This window comes from Zootoca vivipara, chromosome 1, assembly GCF_965207765.1.
Source record: "Zootoca vivipara chromosome 1, rZooViv2.hap1.1, whole genome shotgun sequence".
In the NCBI taxonomy this organism is placed as follows: domain Eukaryota; kingdom Metazoa; phylum Chordata; class Lepidosauria; order Squamata; family Lacertidae; genus Zootoca; species Zootoca vivipara.
This window is the reverse complement of record NC_142582.1, coordinates 27,518,306-27,538,952: the sequence shown is the minus strand read 5'-3', so window position 1 is coordinate 27,538,952 and position 20,647 is coordinate 27,518,306. Positions and strand designations below refer to the sequence as shown.

Genomic DNA, 20,647 nt, shown 5'->3' with positions numbered 1-20,647 from the left:
ACAAGATGAAATGAAGTTAGTGCTGTAAGGGGAAGGCATGTTGATCTTCAGTTCTGGAGCATACCCTTACCAGGAGTTTTGTCTATGTAAATCCCATTGAAATGCCTGGGAGGTGCAGAAGTGGGCAACACACATGCATGTCAATGGATCTTACATAGATTTTCCTAGTAGACTAGTGAAGAAAGCTAACATATACAGCATATACCTTAGAGATTAGGATAAGATAGGCATTTCCCAAATCAGAAGTAATTCAAACTGATGAGCTTGGGTTGCAATAAATGGTATGAAAATTTTTTAAAGTCAACTTCAATGTTTTATTTTTGAGATCTCGCTTTAGAATGGAAATATTTCAATTTCATAGAATGAGGTCTGCATTGATTTGAATGAAACACATAAGCTGGTCCTTATAACAGTCTATTCAAAGTTACACACATTTTCAGGCAGCAGAAACCTTTGTTTGCAGCTTTTGACATGTAAACACATTACCATCTACCAACATCTGTTGGAATTAATTGGGGTTTTTACACTAGATTATCTCCTTTCGAAAATTGCCTAGCAAAGTATTACGCCAGCCCATATAAAATGACCTTGTACTATTTTACAGAGCATAGCCCCTGGACAGATGAGCTAGCTTTCCCAGATGGTGCTTTGCCTATGTGTTTTACTGGGAGGTTTTATTTTCTCCTTGATGGGTTTGAAATGCACAAGAAAAACCATTTCACCCATCTATCTGCATTTGAATAGAATACAAATTGACTAATAGAGAAATATTTTGTGCAAAAGTAAATAGCCTTAAACTGCTTTCACATTCCATTGATCAGCTCAGTCAGCAAACTTTTCACTACTATCTTTAATGGTCTAAATATTTTGGGGAAAGAAGCATGCCAGAAATGTAGAGTATTTCTGTATAAACTCATATAAAGGTCATGATGCTGCATTTTGAATTGCCTTGATAATTTGGCTGGCAGAAAATGGTCCCTGCTTTTTCTGTTCTTGGAATTGTTATTGTAGTTGAAGAAGAAGCCTCATCTTATGCAAATAAATGGTGGTTTCTATTATTATCTCATCCCACACATTTTGATAGGCTACTACAGCCAGCATGCAATAGTTGTCTACCCCAAAGTATTCAAGGAACATTCCAACAAGACATCAGGCAGGGCTTTGTTGTCTTTAACTAATTACCAGTTATACAGAAGGAAGAGTTTGGCAGGTGCAGTTTCAATTATGGTGTAGATATAATGGTGGGAGAAGCTGAAACTATTAATATTCTCCCTTTTATTAAAGGCACATGAAATCTGCCCAATATGGAATCTGACAATTCTTGCCCAATTTTTATTATTTTATTTATTTATTGTTGATACAGAACCCATAGTTCTGACCAATGAAAAAAGATAGCAGATATCTTCCTACAGAAGCCATTTTAAATCTGCAGAAGACTTTCATACGTTGGTCATATTGATTCCCTCCCAAAAGCTAGTCTTCTCTTTCATGGATCATCCAACACCTTAGAAGCTTAAGTCCTAGGATCCATTTCTTTTGTAATGAGACATATAGGGTACAGAAGGAAATGTAGCAGCATAAGAAAAGAATGACCCTATTCACATAGGATGCATGGAAGCAGTTGCTTCCAACTAGCATAGGGGTAGTCCATTAAAAATGAGCAAATGGGGTCTGAGCACACTGGACAAAGGCTGTGCAATTCCATTTTTATCAGGGAACTTCCATTGGCAGGAACTGATAGAATATTATAGCTTGCTTCCAGTTGGTAGGAAGATAGGGTAAACAAAAGTATTCTGCTCATGTTATGTAAAGCATTATACCCGCTAGCTGCAGCTAGCTACCAACTGGGATGAAAACCTAATCCCCTGGTGCTTGCATCAATGGATTCAAGTGGTCTGTGTGCATACATACACACACACACACTTTTAATTCTTTCAGCTTCATCATCTTGCTTTTTATATTTAAAGTTAATTGAAATAATAATTACCTTTCCCAACATATATGATGTAAAATGGGAGCCAAAATGTGACCTGAAAATTCTATTGAAGTAGTTTTTGTTAATTTTATTTAGTGGGCTATGGGGATAGAGAACTTTATATTGTATGTGATCATGTATATAACATTATGTTTACTTAAGTTTAGTTAATAATATTGATTTAGTAGAAAGCATAGAATTTCTGGTGTGAGCACGAGTTAGTTCTTCAAAACACGCTTGAATCTTTCAAATCAGCACAGCTTAATAGCAAACACAAAATGCAATGTGTAATAGATAAAAAACAGATCAGCAATCTGCATCAGCAAACCTGTCTGCAAGATCAATGTGAATCATTGGGAAACGGGATACTTGGGCTTCACAAACAGAAAGGAAGATATAATAGAAGAAATGTAAGAGTATTGAAAGGCAAAAAGGAAGGCATTCACTACTTGAAAATGCAAAGCATCTTACTTTACTTTATCAGTGAAAGGCACTGTGTTTTTTTAAAATGCACCTTCTGCCTTAAAAACAACACTAGATTTAGATTGAATAAAAGAATTGCTAGAATGTACGTTTTGGTTTATTTGCTCTGTTCTTAGCCATGGATATTAAAAGAAATTTTAAGAAATTAAAAGGAAATCAATAATCAGAAATAAAATACAATCTACCTACCCACTATTAACTTTCTCATCCCTAATGTTTCAACTGACTAAATGTCAGGTATGGTAACTGGAAAGTAGCTTTAAAGACACAAAATAACCAGGTAACTGATTGGTCTTTTTCTCCTTAGGGCTTTTCAGTGCATTTATTTCATGTAATTGAAGGTACATTACTTAAAAGAAACATAAAATGCCAGTGCTTTGCAAGTGTTTTGCTACTCTCTCTTTAAAGTAAACAGAAAATCACTTCAAAAAAGTGGGGGACTGTTCTGCTCATGTGGCTGTAAAGGCTCGGATTGCTACAGTGCTCAGAGACATTACCAGCATCAGTCAGCTGTCATGAACAGAATTGCTCATAAAAGCATTAAAGAATAATAAAAAAGACAATGTGGAGTGGAAGCACAAAAAGAACAAAAAGCCACACATGCTAGCTAGTCCTGCCTTTCCAGAAAGAAGACTCGGCAACATTTGCCCTCTCTGGACAAGGAGATATTGATGGGCTTCACTCCAGAACTGAATCTCCCTCCATCCCCTCCTTTCCCTTCCCTTCTCTTCGATTGAAATACTAAGCACACTTCCTTGGGAGTTGAATCTTCCTGAACTCAGGACAACTTACTTCTGAGTAAAACGTTCATAGGGTTCCATTAAAGTCATTAAGGAGGTTAGCATCCTAGATATAATCCAGCATGTCCTCATCTTTACTTTGCTTTCCAAAGAGGAATATAACAAAAACTGAGGTAGAAATAAAATGGTGGGCACATTTACATTAAAAAAGAGAGAGAAAAACAGAAGAGACAATGTACACACAACCCTCCCCCAGCAAAAAAAGCAAAAAAATTTCCTTCATGTTTTGGAAATGGAAGATGAGGAAGAAAATTGTGATTGGAGGACTTAAATTTTTCTTGCTTTTTTGTTTGGTTACTATCCACTGCATTGCTGCAAACAGCTTTGCAACCCACAACCTTTCTTAGTGACCTAGAATGATTTTGTTCTATTGACGCAGTGAAATTATCAAGACGCTACATCTCAAACCATGGTATAAAAGCCATTGTAGTCTAAGGTAATTTGCCTCTCAGTGTCCTAACTAGATGTTGCCTTTGACTGTCTCAGATGATTACTTAATTCGACAGGGTGGCTTTCTTGCCGTTGGTGGACTGTCTACCTATGTGTCACAAAATTGTCAAGGACTTAAGGACTTCCACACACTACTGCCATGAAAATTCTCGTGTTCCAATTTGATCCCCAATATTAAGGGGGGGGGGAAGCATTTCCTAAACACTGGGATACCCTCTCTGGTTCTATTTTGAAATGCTGAAAGATTCATTTCTAACATATTTCAGCTTGCTCCTGGATACATTCAAAATATTTCTCCTTGCCATTTCCCCCCCAACTGTTGAGGTAAACATACATACATATTTAATATAAAGTAACATTGAAGCCTATCCTATTAACTCTCAGCAGTACATAGTGCTTTCAACACATTCCTTTGAGGTACTGTACAAATCACAATCACTTTCCTGAGTTTTTTTTCTTTTTTCTTTTTTTTTGCAGACAGAACATTAAAAGAAATGAACTGCAGAAATTAAGGTCCAGATTACCATTACCCTGTTTTACCTGTTCTTAGTTTAGTACTGCAGAACAGACAGGATTGAGGAATACTGTTGCTCTTAGTTTAGCCAAAAAAATAAGAAAACAAAATAAAAATCTAGTTCTCTGTCACAACGCAACCATTCATTTCTTTAGTCCCATAACATTTTGAAGTTAAAGCTCTTTATATTAGCACATGCCACCAATGTAATTGTGAGGCCAACAAAAAAAGAAAAGAAAATGAAAAGAAGGGAGGGGGAGAAAGCACCACTTCAGGCACTTGACAGCAACTAAATCTCGAGAACAGCAGAATGGAATCAACACACAGGGTTCATGTCCTTCTAAAAATCAAGCCACTTGGCTCCTTGCTCCACGGCGAGAGTGTGTTGTCTAGCCTGAAGAGAATGGAGCATCAACAGATGCTTTCTATCATCTGTGGCTCTTGTTTGATGCAATATTCCTTCAAACCTACACCTGGCTCTTTTGATGCAAGGTGATCATTGTTCCCCCCTCCCCCCCAGTACTCTTTCACAATTTTAACTCTGCTGAAGAGGGGTCCCATGCCCTATGTAACAGGTTTGTGTGTATGTATGTGTGTGTGCACGCACCAACATTCATTACATTTTTTTTTTTAAAAAAAGACTTGTCACTGACTACAACCAAACATTTTGTTCCATTCAACATATGTATCAAGCTCTTTTTGAGATATGCTTGGCTGTATCTTGCAGAAAGCATTTTCAAAGTCTTGATATGTAATGGGCCTCAACTGGCTGGGCATAATGGCTGAAAGGTCTGTGGCTGGCATGGCATGGAGTGGGCCTACTACCGCTTCCTGACACAAATGAGCAACATCTAGTCCAGAAAAGCCTTCCGTGCGCTGGACAAGCAGTGCAACCTCCTTGTCATTGAGACAGTAATTGTGCTGTGAGAGCAGTTGTACTATTATCTGGTGCCTTGCTGTGCTGTCAGGAAGTGGGATTAAAAGTCGTTTCATGAAGTACCTTCGAAGAGATTCATCAATTTCTTCCGGTTTACTGGTGGCACAAATTACTACTATTTGGTCCTCTGCAGAAGTTAGCACAGTGTCCAGCTGCATAAGGAACTCAGTTCTCATTCGACATACTGGACTGTGTTCTTCATTCACTTGGGATGAAAGCAGCATGTCAATGTCACTAACAAAAATCACTGAAGGCTGGCGACACCTTGCCACAAGGAAGGAGGCATGAACAATTTTTTCTCCTTCCCCTATCCACTTTGTGACAAGACCGGAGCCAGTGATTTTGAAAAACGTGGCTCCCAACTGGCTAGCTATACATCTGCCCATTAATGTTTTGCCTGTTCCCCGAGGTCCAAACAAAAGGATGCTCCGAGGTAGAGCACTCAGCCCATTGAATGCATCTGACCTCAATACTGGCCATAAAACCTCCTCTTTAATGACAGCCTTTACCAAATCTAGGCCAGCAATGTCATTCCAGTCCACAGGAGGTCCTTGGTTGATAATCTCATTGGTTACAAGGTCAATGAGGTGTGCGTCAGTATTTTTCAGTTGCTCGTCAACAGAGTGGTTGGATGAGGTAGCTGCACGAAGTCCTGGGCCTTGCATTGGGTGAGGAAGGAGTTGTCTATGCTCATCACTGTGTTCATTCATTACTGGAGAGCTGTACTTCCCAAATGGTTCACTTGCTCTCGACCCAAGTGAATTTTTAGCAGTGCTGTAGGAAGGGGGTGTCAGAGCCCTACTGGACTGGCTGAATTTCCTTTGCTGTTCAGAAGCCATTATCTGTTTTGTTGGCTTAAATGCTAAGGATGGTGGTTCAGCACTTCTGTCAAAGCCATTCCCTCTGTTGGCATTTGAAATGCTGTTGTCAGGCATCCTGTACATAGGACTTTGTGTAGATCTCTGTTGGCCATAGCTGTAATTTCCATAACTGGAGTCCATTTCTCCCTGTCCTGCCATATAGAAAGCTTTTCTTTTCAGAGAACTCGCTGAACTGTTTGTCAGGGCAGAGGGTGCAATGGGTGTTAAACCATGACTCTGGTAGCTGTAACCAGGTACTGTAGTAGGAGGAAGAGGAGTTGGAGCTGGGATTCCTGAAGGCAGATATGCTGAAGGAGGAGGAGCACCACCAGGGCTATATCCAGGCCCAACAGCACTTTGAGGGGGATAACTTGCAGATGGGTAGCTATAACTGGAAAGATTAGACGTTCCATTGTAGCCTGGTACGAGGGCTGGAGGGGGTGGTGGAGGTGGGGGTGGTTGTAAAAGCCCAGAGCTATGCAGAGGGGATGGATGAGGTGAAGGGAGTGCAGGTGTTGGCTGGCCACTATAACTTGTATGCAAGTAAGATCCATTGTATCCTGTGGCATATTCCTGAGATGGGAGCCCTGAATGAAGACTGGGTACCGTATGACTTCCACATGTACTACTAGAATAACTAGATTCTGTCAGGTTACTAGCCACCCCAGGTGAACTCCCTATACTGGCAGAGACATCTGCTGGAGGGAGGGCAGTATTTACTCCAGCTTTGCTGGCAGTGATAACATCTGGGACACAGTTCATGGGATAAACACTCTCAGAGTTCAAAGAAGGCTGCCAGGGTTCACTTTCACTCTTGCGGCCATTGACCAGCCCTGATGGAGGCTCTGAGTAGTTACTTAGGATAGGCCGTTCAGCTGGCCCTTCCAAAATACCAGAATACTTTTCTGCATATTTTTTCAGCAGATTTGAGGCAGTTAGAGCAGAGATGTCATCGTTAGCCCAAGCATACTGGTAGGTGCGTTGCAGGTGTCCACGGTAAGCTTCTACCTTGTGGGCAGGAGACCGGGTTGTTGAAGTAATGTCAAAGTGCTGCTCTGGCCACTGGGCATGCTCTGGCGTCCACTGCATCTTCAAGCCTGAGGATTGGGGTGGGGAGAACAAACAAACAGAACAAAACAAAAAACAGCCAAAATTAACAAGCGGATAACACTTTTGCAAAGGCATCTAAAATACATCCACTTGATTTCTTCATTTATAGATATAATGATTGCTGTGTTTAAAGTCAGCAGATTATTTATACATCCAATCTGTCTGTAAAAAAAAAAGAAGATCACCAGTGGCACATGTTCTTGAAAAATATATACATGCTCCTCTCTAAAATATTCCACTTACAGTGCAACCCTAACCATGTCTACTCAGAAGTAACTCATAGTGAATTCAGTGTGGGATACTTTCACATAACTGGGATTAGAATTGCAATCTGATTAGTTGGGTGTGTGTGTGATTTAACCCAGCTGGATGTTTTAAAAGTTTAATTTGGTACATTTTTAGTATTCTGAGCATGGATTCAATGTTAAGTAACATGTTTCATATCACAAACACTCTATCGTCCCTCATCAGTTTCAGTTTTAAATTTTAATTTTTTTTTAAACACACGGGGCGAGAGTGAGAGAGGAGAGAGAGAGACACACACGACACAGCTGACAGATCACATCTAGGATACCTTTCTTATTTGGTACTGAATACCTAGTTAGCACAGTATAATGCACCCTGCGCAGAACAATATGACACAGACATAGCAGGTCATTCCATAATCCAACTCTCATCTAAAGTGGTCCACGACAGTTTCAAATCTGCTTCGTGGAGTGCAGCAAAGCAATCTCCCAGGCAGCGCTCCGTTGCTTTCATCACACAAAGCCTACAACTCGGTATGAATTACAACTGGCTGCTCTCTGCCTCACAGTTCTGTTGTTGAGGCACTGGGAGGAAGGGGGGGGGGGAGAAGAAAAGAGCAAAGCCCAAGCATCACTTGTCTGTCTGCCTTTTTCACTTGCTCTCCTTTTCCCTCCCTCCCTGTTCCAAACTCTCCCTTCCCCTCCCTGCCTCTAGGGTACATAGCGGGTGGGGTGAAACGAGAAATTAAGTGCTAAAAGTTCAGCAAACAAAAAACAAAAAAACCAAAGAAGTGCTGGCTGTAAACAATCAGAGAATACTTAAGTAACCCAGTGTGACCAATGCATTAGCACAATTAACCATGCCAGGGAGAGAGAGAGAGAAGAGATATATTTCTTTAGTTGTAATTTGGTAAGCTATTCCAAATGGCAAACAGAGTTCACCAGCATTTTTTAAAAAAAGCTTCTTCAACTCTTACCTGTGTATTGTAGGCAGCATGAAGGCAAGCCTCAGCAATATCTTGCTCGTTTTACAAAAACTGATTTTTATTTATTTTTCCCACCAACCTGTCTTTTGTACCCTTTGGCACAGATTCTCTGATAAGAAGGCTTAGAGTAAACGGAGCATTTGTGGTACAGGGTTCTCTTATGAATTCTGCAGTCTATTTTTGAAAGCCTGTACCCTCCTCATCTTGCTTTTCTTCTTCCCAAACCCCTTTAGCCCTCCTTTGCCTGACTCCAGAATCTTGACATGACCAGTTTAGCCCTGCTGAGCTAGACCTAACACAGCATACAGTTTGGAAACAGAATGGCATGTTTATTCCCTTCTGATTCCTTCTTCCTTGTTTGCACATCCGCTGCACCAGACACAGGAAGTTAATTAGCAGCATGATGCTGTGCTAATTGTGTTAATTTACAAGGTTTTAGTCAAAGAGAATCATGCCAGGGCTGGCACTGCTGTCAGGCTTCCAGCTTAATGATTAAGAAATACTGAAAACAAGGTGGGCAGAATTGCAGTAATTACACAATAAATTAATAGAGCAACAGGATTAATTTGTAAATGTATTTTATTGCAGTTATGCTCATTTGTATTGGGATTATTTAGGACAGTTTGTTGTTAAAATTCACATAGGTTTTGGGGGTTTTCTTGCTAACCCATGCTGTAATTTGATCTAAGAATTTCAGTTAGTATCTAAAATCATACTTTGCATAAGAATGTGTAAGATGTGCTCTGATTTAGTTTTATCTTGACAAATATGTTGCTAACTGCTATACTTTCAACCCACATTTTCAAAATCAAATTTTAATTCATGACAGTTGGATGTTCACTCCTTCATTTTAAGAAAAATCAGTAAACTTATAGTAAATAGGAGGATTTAATTTCACCAAGGAAAACAGGTAAATATATGTGACAGCCATACAAAACACTTTAACTTAAATAAAATAAAATACCCCCCCCCTTTAAAAATGTTTTATGTTTTTGATTTTGAGAGACTACAAAACAGAGAAGGCTTCTGATTCCTTATGCATAAGCTAAAATATTTGAACAGATTAATGCTTCAGTTGTTACCGGTATGTATGGAGGGAATTTTTTTAAAAAGAATTTTAGAATTTATTCATCTGCAACCTGCCAAGCAAATGATACAAATGGTATGTAATCATGGGTATAATTTACATCTGCAAAGCTTAATTGGTAAAACATTAATTCTGGAGTTAATAAAACATGCTTTAACACAATGGCTGCAGTCTTCCATGTATTTGTGCACTTGCCCCATCAAGGGAAGATAATCTGAATGCAGAACAAAAGTTACTAATAACAATATATGACATTTATGTAGAATTTTAGAGCACCCAAATTGCTTCACAAGCATTAATTTCTTGCAGTTTTCATTACTGAACTATGTTGTAGTAGTAATAACAATAGCAACAACAACAACAACTATAATAACAATATAAAAAAATTCCTTCCAGTAGCATCTTAAGTTTGTCATTCGTAGGAGCTTTTGTGTGCATGCACACTTCTTCAGATACCTATATTATTATTCCCATTCTGGGGCTGAGATAGTGGCTTGCCTAATGAGTTCATGGCAGAGGTAAAATTTGAATCAGAGACTACCTGATGTAAACAGTAAGCGGCACCAGATGCAGTGTGAGCACAAAATGCTATAAAGCAACTGTGTGGGGGTGCATTGAAGCCACTTCCTCAAATGGATCAGTGCCCGCTATATTCTTGTACCACTCCCATGCATTGCTTATAGATGGTATCAGTGTTATGAACCTGAAACGTTTGATAGTTTTGTGCACTTCTTAGGCAGCATAAGAGCAGCGTAGGAGCAGCAATACAGAACACCACCACCCCTCAAAACGCATGCCAGATTGTACTGTCAAATATACAGTGGTACCTCCGGTTACGAAGCTCCGTTCTTAAGCCAAAACAGTTCTTAACATGAGGTGTGCTTTTGCTAATGGGGCCTCCTGCTGCTGCTGCTGCTGCCGCACGACTTCTGGGTGAGTGGAGCTTGTTACCCGAAGCATTCATAAGGAGGACGGCACGTAGCACGAGGTTCCACTGTACAGTACTGCCTTCTTGTGCAATCTGAATTAGAACTTCTGTGCATTTGCTCAGATATATAGGCATAACCTGCATATTATAGTAGTCAATGGTAAAAAAAAAATCTCACTGATTTTAATGGAGCTACCCAATATTGTTTATCACACAGTAACCGAGGGGTGGGGTGGGGGAACAGGGGAATGGAAAAGATATTGTTTATTGTGGAAACACTCTAACAAAGTGAACATGCAAGCCTGTATTATGTTAAAATGTTTAGTATGACATATCAACTTTTTAAAAACTGATCTTGAAAAGCAATTAAGTTTTTTCTGTTTTCATTCCTCTGGTATAAATAATCACATGCATCAAAACTATTTATTTGGCATAATTACTAGTTAGCCCATTGGTTTCAGATTACTATCTTAGTTGTGAATCTGCTCACTGCACAATAATTGAAAGTTTATTTATTAGTGCATATTGAGTACCAGTACATTTAACATAGGCTGTAAAAGCAGCATTTCAGAATTACAATAGGAATTTAAGGAAACAGGACTATTCTCATAACCTAAACGTAAGCATTTGTTCTACTGCATTATAATTATTAGTGCAGGATCCCCAAACTGCAGCCCTCCAGATGTTTTGGCCTACAACTCCCATGATCCCTAGCTAACAGGATCAGTGGTCGGGGAAGATGGGAATTGTAGTCCAAAACATCTGGAGGGCCGAAGTTTGGGGATGATTGTACAGTATTAGTGTGATTTGTAAATAAAGCTATTATCCATAATAATACAGAGTGCACTACGGCTGCCTTATCAGATTCAAAAATAAGAAATATTACTGGCTGTGGGGTTTGTTCGTTGGCCTCTATGGAGTTGTACTGGTCAGATATTTTGGCAAGCATCAATATTCTTTAAAAGTAAGAGATATCTGGCAATCATTTTATCAGCATGGCAATTGTGGTTCAGATAGAAAAGGCAAGCTAAGCAAACCATACTAAGGAAAAATACTAAGAAAGAAAATTAAGGAATTGTTATTATAAAGAGCAAATATATGCAATTGTCCAAATCTGGACACATTCAACAACAGCTTTTCAGATATTATCATATTTTAAAAAAAATCTAGGGGTGTGTGTGGGTGTTTAGACAATACTGTTGCAAATTCGTTTTTGACTGCTGCAAACAGTATTTTGTAGTGTCCTGAACTGTTGTATGGATTATGCTTAGACCAATCAGGTTGTTAAAAAAATATTTTACTCCCTTTTATTTAATTTTTTGGGGGGGAGCTATTCCAAAATATTTCATGCTTTTCAAACATCATATACTGTACCATGTGCAAGCAACTTCATAATTCTCTCCCTCCCTCCCTCCCTCACTGTGTCAAAATTAACTGAAAGTAAGTGGGGGAGGCGGAATCACAGTTAAAGGCTGTCAAGGCTTAACACATCCCTACAGGACTCGTTTCAGAATCACAGCACATATGGGACCTAATCCTGCAAATGCAAACTGTCAGTTTTTCAGCTCCAAAATGACTGAACCTGTCCAGAATTTAATGTGAATCTAGAGAAAAAAGCACCTTGGTGATCAGTCCGTTCAATATCAGGCATAACAAGATAATATTTATTTTGTTGTTTTAAACTACTACAAAAATCTGTGTTGTTTCTTAGTGTTTCTATTCAATTTACATGATTCAAGTGATTAGATTTGATAAGAACAGTTAACATCACTTAAAATATAGTACAATAGCCAAACAGTTTGAGGTGGTGAAAGAAAAATGCAGATATCAATCGTGTTTAAATGTAGAATGAAGGAGAGAAGGAAAATGGGAGGAGAAAATCAACCTAAAGGTGGGAAAATCTTCATTTCATGCTGAGAGTGTTCAAACTTGTTTTGAACTGTACAAAGTATCTTGACTAGCTTTTCTGAATATGCCTTCAGAGCAAATCAAGGCAAAATAAAACAATTATCTCTTTTCTGTGTTCTATACCCTCAGCATTGAACTTTTAAAGGACTCTGCTCACCTGTACATTCCAATTCCTTTTAACCATGTATAGAAGTGTTACATTGAAAGAGCTGGCCTATTGAATTAAATGCAAACTAGTAAAGGTGTAAATAAGATACACATCCATTTGGACATTATCCATCAACAAAGCTTTGATGCCATCTCCAAGACATAGAGTTACCTGACCTCTGATCTCTGGAAACAACACAAGCAAGTACTAATTTCTGACAATGTGCTTCAGGTTAAATATCCACTAAAAAGTAGTCCCTGAAAAGAGTCGCTTCTCATGTGCACTCTTGCATGTGATGTGGGACACAAAACATATTGGGTGGAATTCAGTGTAGTGCTACAGCAATGGTTCCATCAATGCAAGCAATTCTGCTTGCCCGATCTCCTCCACTTTCCTTCTGTGTGCTGTTCTGGGCATTCTTCCAAAACTCTAGTGCGGATTTGGGGGAGGAGAGGAGAAAAGCCCCAGTGTACTACTGAGGGTCCTTTCACTCACTTCCGCTAGTGGAATGGGTTAATTACATCTGGTCCATCAAACTCATAGACTTCAATATAATGAGGAAATGTGTAGAGCCATTGTTAGATGCAGATGCATATCTAACTGCACATCAACGCTTCTGTCCGGATTCAAGCCTATTTAGAAACTAGCAGATATTGCTCAGTTTTAGACCCATGTTTAACAAAATGGCACACTACACTGATGTAGCATTCATTTTGTTCTACTAGACAGCTGTACGTCAAGTATTAGGAGCTATTGAAAAGACTGTACATCTAGAATACGTACTGTAATAATTACGCTGAAGTGATTGAATGCAGACACCTGATTCTATATCAAAGGCGAACATCCATCAACTCAGATGAGGTCCCAGCGCTCAAAGATGTCAAGTACTCTTAAGTGTTAGGCTTCATTGAGTTGAAGATGCTCAAAACCTTTAAGAATCAGGTCCTTAATAGAGACAATTCTGGTTCATAATTCTGTGCTACCAGAAGACAGGGACCAAGTCTTGCATGTGATATTCCTCTCTACAAGGTATATATACACCAAAGAGCAAAGAAAAGGTATATACTTTCCCCAAGGATTTGGCAGTTGAATGATTACCAGCAAGAATGCACTCACACTTGCAATTTGAAACAACTATAGTTTTCTCCCACACTGACTTCTAGTGTAGCATAGTCAACAAGAAAATGAGTGATGGACTGGAAAGTCCCCTGGTTCTTATTTTAAATCAGTCATGAACTTAGTTGCCTTATGACAATTTGTAACAGGTGGATAACAATGCATGTTTATTGAAAGGTTTACTGGGCTAATGCAAGTGAAGCATTTTGAGCAATTTGGGGGAAAAAATACTGTATAAATATGTAATCAGTACTAATATTGTTGTTGCTAATACTGTGATGGGTAATGTTTATGCAGCTATGTCTGCTGTAAAATTTCCTTTGCCTATACAAGAGAAAATATAGTCATTATGTTCTATAAGTAGCCACAGCTGCCTTTGAAAAGAATACTATGAAGCCATTTGTCCTACCAAAAGGAAACCCATTGCTGCTGGCTCTTCCAACACTTATGTAAATGCTAAAATTCTGTATGTCACATGGAAAGCTTATAAGAGGTGATGGGTAAATCCAGCAGTAATTTTAGTATTAAACTGCTAGTCTTTGATTGTTTGGTCCAAGAAGGCATAATAGGCCACCTTGCTGAAGCCAAGCTGGTTTGGATGGGTAACTATATGTCCCCAACTGTGCATTCTGTGATGGAGGAAAGGAAGAATCTAAACGTATAATAAAATAGTAGTAGTAGTAGTAGTAGTAGTAGTAGTAATAATAATAATAATAGTGAAACTAAGTCAAAATAGTGTCAAAATTCTGTAGCAACAGCAGTTGGTGAAGGATTAGCTCTGCTGTGGCATCTGCCCACTCCCCCCCCCTTTCAGTAAATTGCAGCAATGCTTGTTTTTGGAAAGCCAGGTGAACAATGCCTCGTCTGTGCCACCCTGTCAACCGCTACTGCACTGTGGATTTTTTAAATTGAAAATTGAAATAAATACATCCCTCCTGGGAAGGTTGACTATTCTGGAATTTGCAACAGTGAGTTTCCATCAAAGTTATAGGTAGGTAGCCGTGTTGGTTTAGTATAGTCGAAACAAAATTAAAAAATTCCTTCCAGTAGCACCTTAGAGACCAACTAAGTTTGTCATTGGTATGAGCTTTCGTGTGCATGCACACTTCTTCAGATACACTGATACACTGAAACAAAGGCATTCATACATACCCATTGAAGATAAGAAGTCTAATCTAGACATGTGTGACAACATGGAACCTCAGTGGCTTTAAAATGGGCATGTTGCAGGCTTTATCCACTTCAACTTAGAAGGCCCTGTTTGCTAAGCACATGTGAAAGCAGACATATGTTTATTACAAGTAAATCTCTCCAATCTGAAAGGCACTTATTTGCATGAAAGTTTTTAGAATTGCAGACTTCACATATTGTTCCTTCCTGCTCTAACATATTTTTGCTATTTTAATATGAAATGCACACCTTATTAATATTAAATATAATGCTGTTCTTTATTTTGTGTGAAGTGTAATAGTGAAGGAACAGCTTAGAACACTATACAATGCAGACCTTCCAAGTGTCCCTATTTTCCAGGGACACCTATGATTTAGAGAGGCCATCCCAGTTTCTGATTTGATCCTGGAATGTCCCACTTTTCCTTAGGATGTCCTTATTTTCATTGGAGAAATGTTGGAGGGTTTAGAGCTATCCAACCCCCAAGGGAATCCTGTATAGGGAAGGTGTTTTTTTAATGTTTAATGTTTTATTACATTTTTATATATGTTGGAAGCTGCCCAGAGTGGCTGGGACAACCCAGTAAGATGAGTGGGGTATAAATAGTAAAATTATCATTATGGTATGGGAGGTCCCTATTGTCATTGGAAAAATGTTGGAGGGTATGTACAATGGTGCAATTTCACGAACATGTGCAGGACTGCATTCATGTAACTGGCTTCCTCCTTCTACCATGCTCTAACTTTACACTAGTTTTTCATATTAACACCCCCTTCCCTTAAAATATTCTTAATAATAGAATACATCTTTGACTTTGTAGCCCTTCTGAATGCCAAAGGACTGTAGTACAGTGGTATAGCATCTACTTTGCATGCAGAAGGTCCCAGGTTCAATCCCTGGCATGCCGTGGAAGGGCTGGGAATGTCCCTTATCTGAAACCCTAGATAACTGCAGCCAATCAGTACAGATAACACTGAGCTAGATGGACCAATGGTCTGATTCAGTATAAGGCATCTGTAATGGTTCCATGAAAGTTAACACTGAAAATTTATAATTCTTTTCCTCTCAGAACCAAATAGTTTAACTCGATACTGACTACAGGGAACACACATAGTATAATATCATAGTGAACCAATTGGGAGCTTGTAACTAGTTGCAGAACAATTTTGAAACCTGTACACTCCACATCCCAATTATCTAATTTAAATACTGTCAAATGATTATTCCTTTTAAATCACACTTTTCACACCTCACGACTGCCAATTACAATACAATTGCAGCAAATTACTCTCACCCCCATCCTCCAACCCCTTTCTTCTAATATACATGGCTGAAGTTCTAACAATCACAAAGGCAATTCTGCCTTAAACGTGTTTAGCACATATTGTAATAAGTCTCATACTACAAAAAAATCTCTATCAAATGAAGAGAGAGATTGACATAAGAACAAAGTAACTATTGAAACAAAGTAATGGGATGAAAAATATACCTCAGGCATTGTTGTTTTGCCTTATTGCAAGCCAAAGTTACTGAGTTGGTATATATGGATACAGGCAGTTACTTGTTAAAATGATAATTTTCATTTGAAGATGGCTATAGAAAAGGCAGAAAAGACCCTGATGTTGGGAAAGATGGAGGGCACTAGGAGAAGGGGACGACAGAGGACGAGATGGTTGGACAGTGTTCTCGAAGCTACGAACATGAGTTTGACCAAACTGCGGGAGGCAGTGCAAGACAGGAGTGCCTGGCGTGCTATGGTCCATGGGGTCACGAAGAGTCGGACACGACTAAACGACTAAACAACAACAATAGAAAAGGCAACGTAGTTCCCACCCAAATAAGTTCGACATGAATATATTGGTTAAGTTGCTCATGTTTGCTACATGGGAAATTGTTGTGCGCATTTATACATTAGGACCATTTAATATGTTTATTGAAAAGTTGCTGTTGTTGTTGTTGTTGTTGTTGTTTTTTGCCTTGGACATACCTTCCTCATTTTCTCATAATCTAAACCTTTCAATTTATTCAGTATTTGTTATACATCGACCCGTGAGCCAAAAAATGGCACAGCCTACACACAATTAAGCACTTTTGTCCTGTTGATTTTAATTGGAGTGTTAAACATGTGTTTAGCAGTCTTCCATTGAAATCAATAAGAAGTGTTTAATTTTGGCCTGATCACTTCCACATATAAGTCAAGCTGTAATAAACAGGATTAAAAAACAACAATGGGGTTGGGGTGATAAGGAGAGGCTAAAGACAATTAAAACCTCAAACAAAGTAATAGTGTTTGGGGTATAATATCATTAAAGATAAACACTAATTTTAATATTTGTGTACCTAATCATACTGAAAGGAAATCAAATTATTCACAGTTCCTATCATTCCCTAGACCAGTGGTTTTCAACTAGTGTGCTGTGGCACCCTGGGGTCCCTTGAATGATGGTCAGGGGTGCTGCAGGCAACACTGGCCTCTGTCTCTCGTTCCTTCCCTCCCTCCTCTGATGCTCTCATCTTTGCCTCCCAAAAGTTTGCACAGTTCCCCAGGCAGATGGTGTCTCTGGCGCTGGCCAGAGGGTGCTTCCCAGGCCTATGTGGGGCAGTGTGAGGAGGGGGCAGGGGAGGCAGCTCAGAGACCAAGGGCAGCAGCTGCGGCTGCCCAGAGGACTCCCAAGGAAACAGGAGAAGAGAGGAGGCTGAGGGAACACTCCACAAGGGAGGGTGTTTGAAAACAGGTGATATAACTGGGGTCCTGAGCCCCACAGAGAGGTTGGTCAAGGGAGCCGTGGACCCAAGAAGGTTGAAAACCTCTGACCTAGACTATCTCATGGTATCCTTGGTGGCCTAGATTGCCTTTCCCCAACTTCATTTGGTAGGACACCTATGACCATTGATGGATTAGGATAGTTTGACCACAGTTGTCCATGCTTTTGTAACCTCATGGTTGGATTACTGTAATGTGCTCAATGTGGACCACATCTGGGGTTGGACTGGATGCTGCAGCTGCTGCAGAACATGGTGGTTAGGTTGCTTGCAGAATCCAATTGCCACCTGCACATTACACCTTCTTTGTGGGATATGCCAGTCTATGACCAAGCCAAGTTAAAGGTGTTGGTGCTAACACATATGGCTCTATATAGGCCAGGAATGGGTTATTTGTGAGACTGCCTTATCTATCTTTCTATATAAATGTAGAAGGGCCATGGTTGTTAGAGTCCACTTTTCTTGGAAATATAGTCCACTTTTCTTGGAAACCGCTTGACCGATTCCGCTCAAATTTGGATACAGCATTCCTTGCCAATACAAGAGTGTTTGCAGAACCTTAGAGTCTCCAAATCACACACCTAACACAGGTAAAAACATGAATTTGTCTTTAAAACCTAGCACCCTCCAGTGGACGTAAAATGAATATATGCCATACTGTATAGGAATAGCACCACTAGGCTGAAGCCTTTACAGACAAGGCCAAATGGAGGTACTGACTCACCTGGGTGGGGGTTGGGGGGGACGGAATATAGGTCGGGACAGAGTTGGGGGATTCACAGGGATGACCCAGGGGGGCGGACAACATAATAGCCTTTACAGAGTAGGCCGCATGGAGGTACTGACTTGCCTGGGTGGGTGTTGGGGGGGAAGAGGGAGTTGGGGGATTCACAGGGATGAGCCGCAGGTGGAGGGGGGAGGAACAGAATAGGGCATGGATCTGTGGGGTGCAGGGTGGGGGCAGTCACAGGGATTAGCCACTGCAACGCGTGGCAGGGCCAGCTAGTCCCTTATATAGCCAGTAGATCCCTGTGGTCTGTGAGAAAGTTTCTCCTGCAAATTCCAAATATTTCAGAGGCTGCTCTTCAGTAACTCAGAAGAGGGCTTTCAGTGTAGCTGCCCATTTTCTGCAGAAGAGCATTCCTGTTGAGATATGACACACACACACTTTCTGGAAACAAATGAAGACATTTTTGTTCTGACAGGCTTTCCCAGCTGAATGATTGGATATCTGTTTTTTATTGTTTTAATTTTGTTTTAAATGCATTGACTTTTTTTTTTGTTTTAAACTGGGTTGTTTGTTTGTTTTTTGCTGTTTTTATTGCTCATCTCCTTGAGATGATTGTGTAGTAATAAATTAATGATAACAACAATAACAACATCTACTGGCGACAATGAACACCAGACTGATTTAAAGCATTTCTGCAAAGCATTTAGTTAGCCTTGGATTCTACTTGCAAATGTCGACAGGTTTGTGTCATGACGCTTATTAATGATATTTGCAACTTGCCATGATAAATGTCAATATTTACGGGTAAATTATGGAAATGAGTATAAAAGTTGTTCTTTTACCTGACACTAAGAGCACTGTCCTAACCCCCTGAGCAATATAGCTGGTGAGGGTTATGAACTGCTGGTCTCTACCTGAAGGGAAGCACCACAAGAGACCCCTACTGTGCCTTGGTGACAAGCTACTGCTGGCAGTGTTTCCACTTGTGGCAGACAGCTAGTGGTGGGCTAGGAGTGGGACAGGATGCCATGTTGAACTGTCTCCTGGAAAAGGGCTGTTGCACCAGCCTCAAGCTAGTGCATAAAAACTGAAAACCTCCCTTGCGTTCTGTCCTGGCTGCCGAAGCCAGCAGGGCTGCTGAAGCAGCAGGGGATCCACTTTCTGCACCTCGCAGGCCCCTCTTAGGATTGCAGTGCTTGGCTAAATGTATACTTAGCTGGGAGTATGTACCAATTGAACTCAACGGGGCTTACCTCTGGAGTAGAAATGTATAGGACAACACTGTTAAATAAGAACAAGAACATTCAAGGCAACATTACCTTCTGCAGAAAATAAAATAAAAAGATTCACAGCCTAGTTTACAACAGTGTTTCAAAATGTTATGAAGTTTCCTTGAGTGCATCTAGTGCACACATAGGCAACCTTGGCTCTCCAGATGTTTTGGAACTACAACTCCCATGATCCCTGAGCACTGGCCCTGTTAGCTAGGGATCATGGGAGTTGTAGTTCCAAAGCATCTGGAGAGCCAAGGTTGCCTATGCCTGATCTAGTGCAAGGATTATTTCTCTTCTATTATGTAATCTTCTATTATGGGGACTTCTTTTTTTCTTTCTTTTTTAACATTAATCTGAGAGTTGATGGATTTTATCACCTAAATCCCAAATATACGTTGGGGCAATATGTCCATTAGGTCAACCAAAAACTCTCAAAATAAGAAGCTTTCAAGTTGCCCCAAACTTTTTATCAGACCCGATGGTGAACAAAGTAGGGGGAGGGATTTGGCTGACCTTGAAGCTATGCAGTCTGCATTTAGTCACAGACTTGAAGTAGAATGTGAGAGAAGGTAGCAGACATTATTAATGAAATTATATCATCATCATCATTATTCCAGTTTTTCACTTCAAATATTTGGACATTTTGATTTTTTTATCAGAATATAAACAAAACAACATTAAAGAAGTTTCTGATATTTAACAACATACGCACACTCTCTCTATGTACATAAATTGAACATGTGACAGACAGAAAACAAGGGGGAGGTGTGACTGTACACAGAATTAAACAGGACCACTAACAAGGGATCACAGGGGCTAAGCATGTGCCAGGTCCTGACCCAGAAGGGACCCCAGAGTCTTAGCTTTCTTTTCTTTTTTAAAAAACAAGTCATCAGACATTTCTGAAGAAAGTTAGAGCATGAAATGCAGAGGCACTTTGAAGGCTTCTGTGCCATTGCTAAGGACGCTTAATCACTTAATCACTGTTGCTAGGCTATCAGAGGAAGAAATGCAGACCACTCCCACCTGGGTATCGGTGGGATTGCCCTTTCAGAGGAGCAGAAAAAGCAGGAGTGGATCATTGTTGCTGATGCTGGATAGAGAAGGATATTAGGGTGTGTTTGATTAAACACTTTCCTTGGCGTCCAAATTATTTCATTCTC

General features: G+C 39.9%; 1 protein-coding gene across 2 annotated transcripts in view; it reads right to left on the bottom strand.

Annotated features, from left to right (window-relative positions):
* Positions 1-4,159: 4,159 nt before the first annotated feature.
* The window catches only part of FIGN (fidgetin, microtubule severing factor), a 127,477-nt gene continuing 110,989 nt past the window's right edge, over positions 4,160-20,647 (bottom strand). The window contains exon 3 of one of the 2 annotated variants that reach the window (XM_035132656.3): positions 4,160-7,116. In XM_035132656.3, coding sequence (XP_034988547.2) covers positions 4,868-7,116 — 2,249 coding nt within the window. In that variant the 3' untranslated portion in view covers positions 4,160-4,867. The remainder of the gene's footprint in view (positions 7,117-20,647) is intronic. The other variant, XM_035132646.3, reaches the window with a different exon arrangement.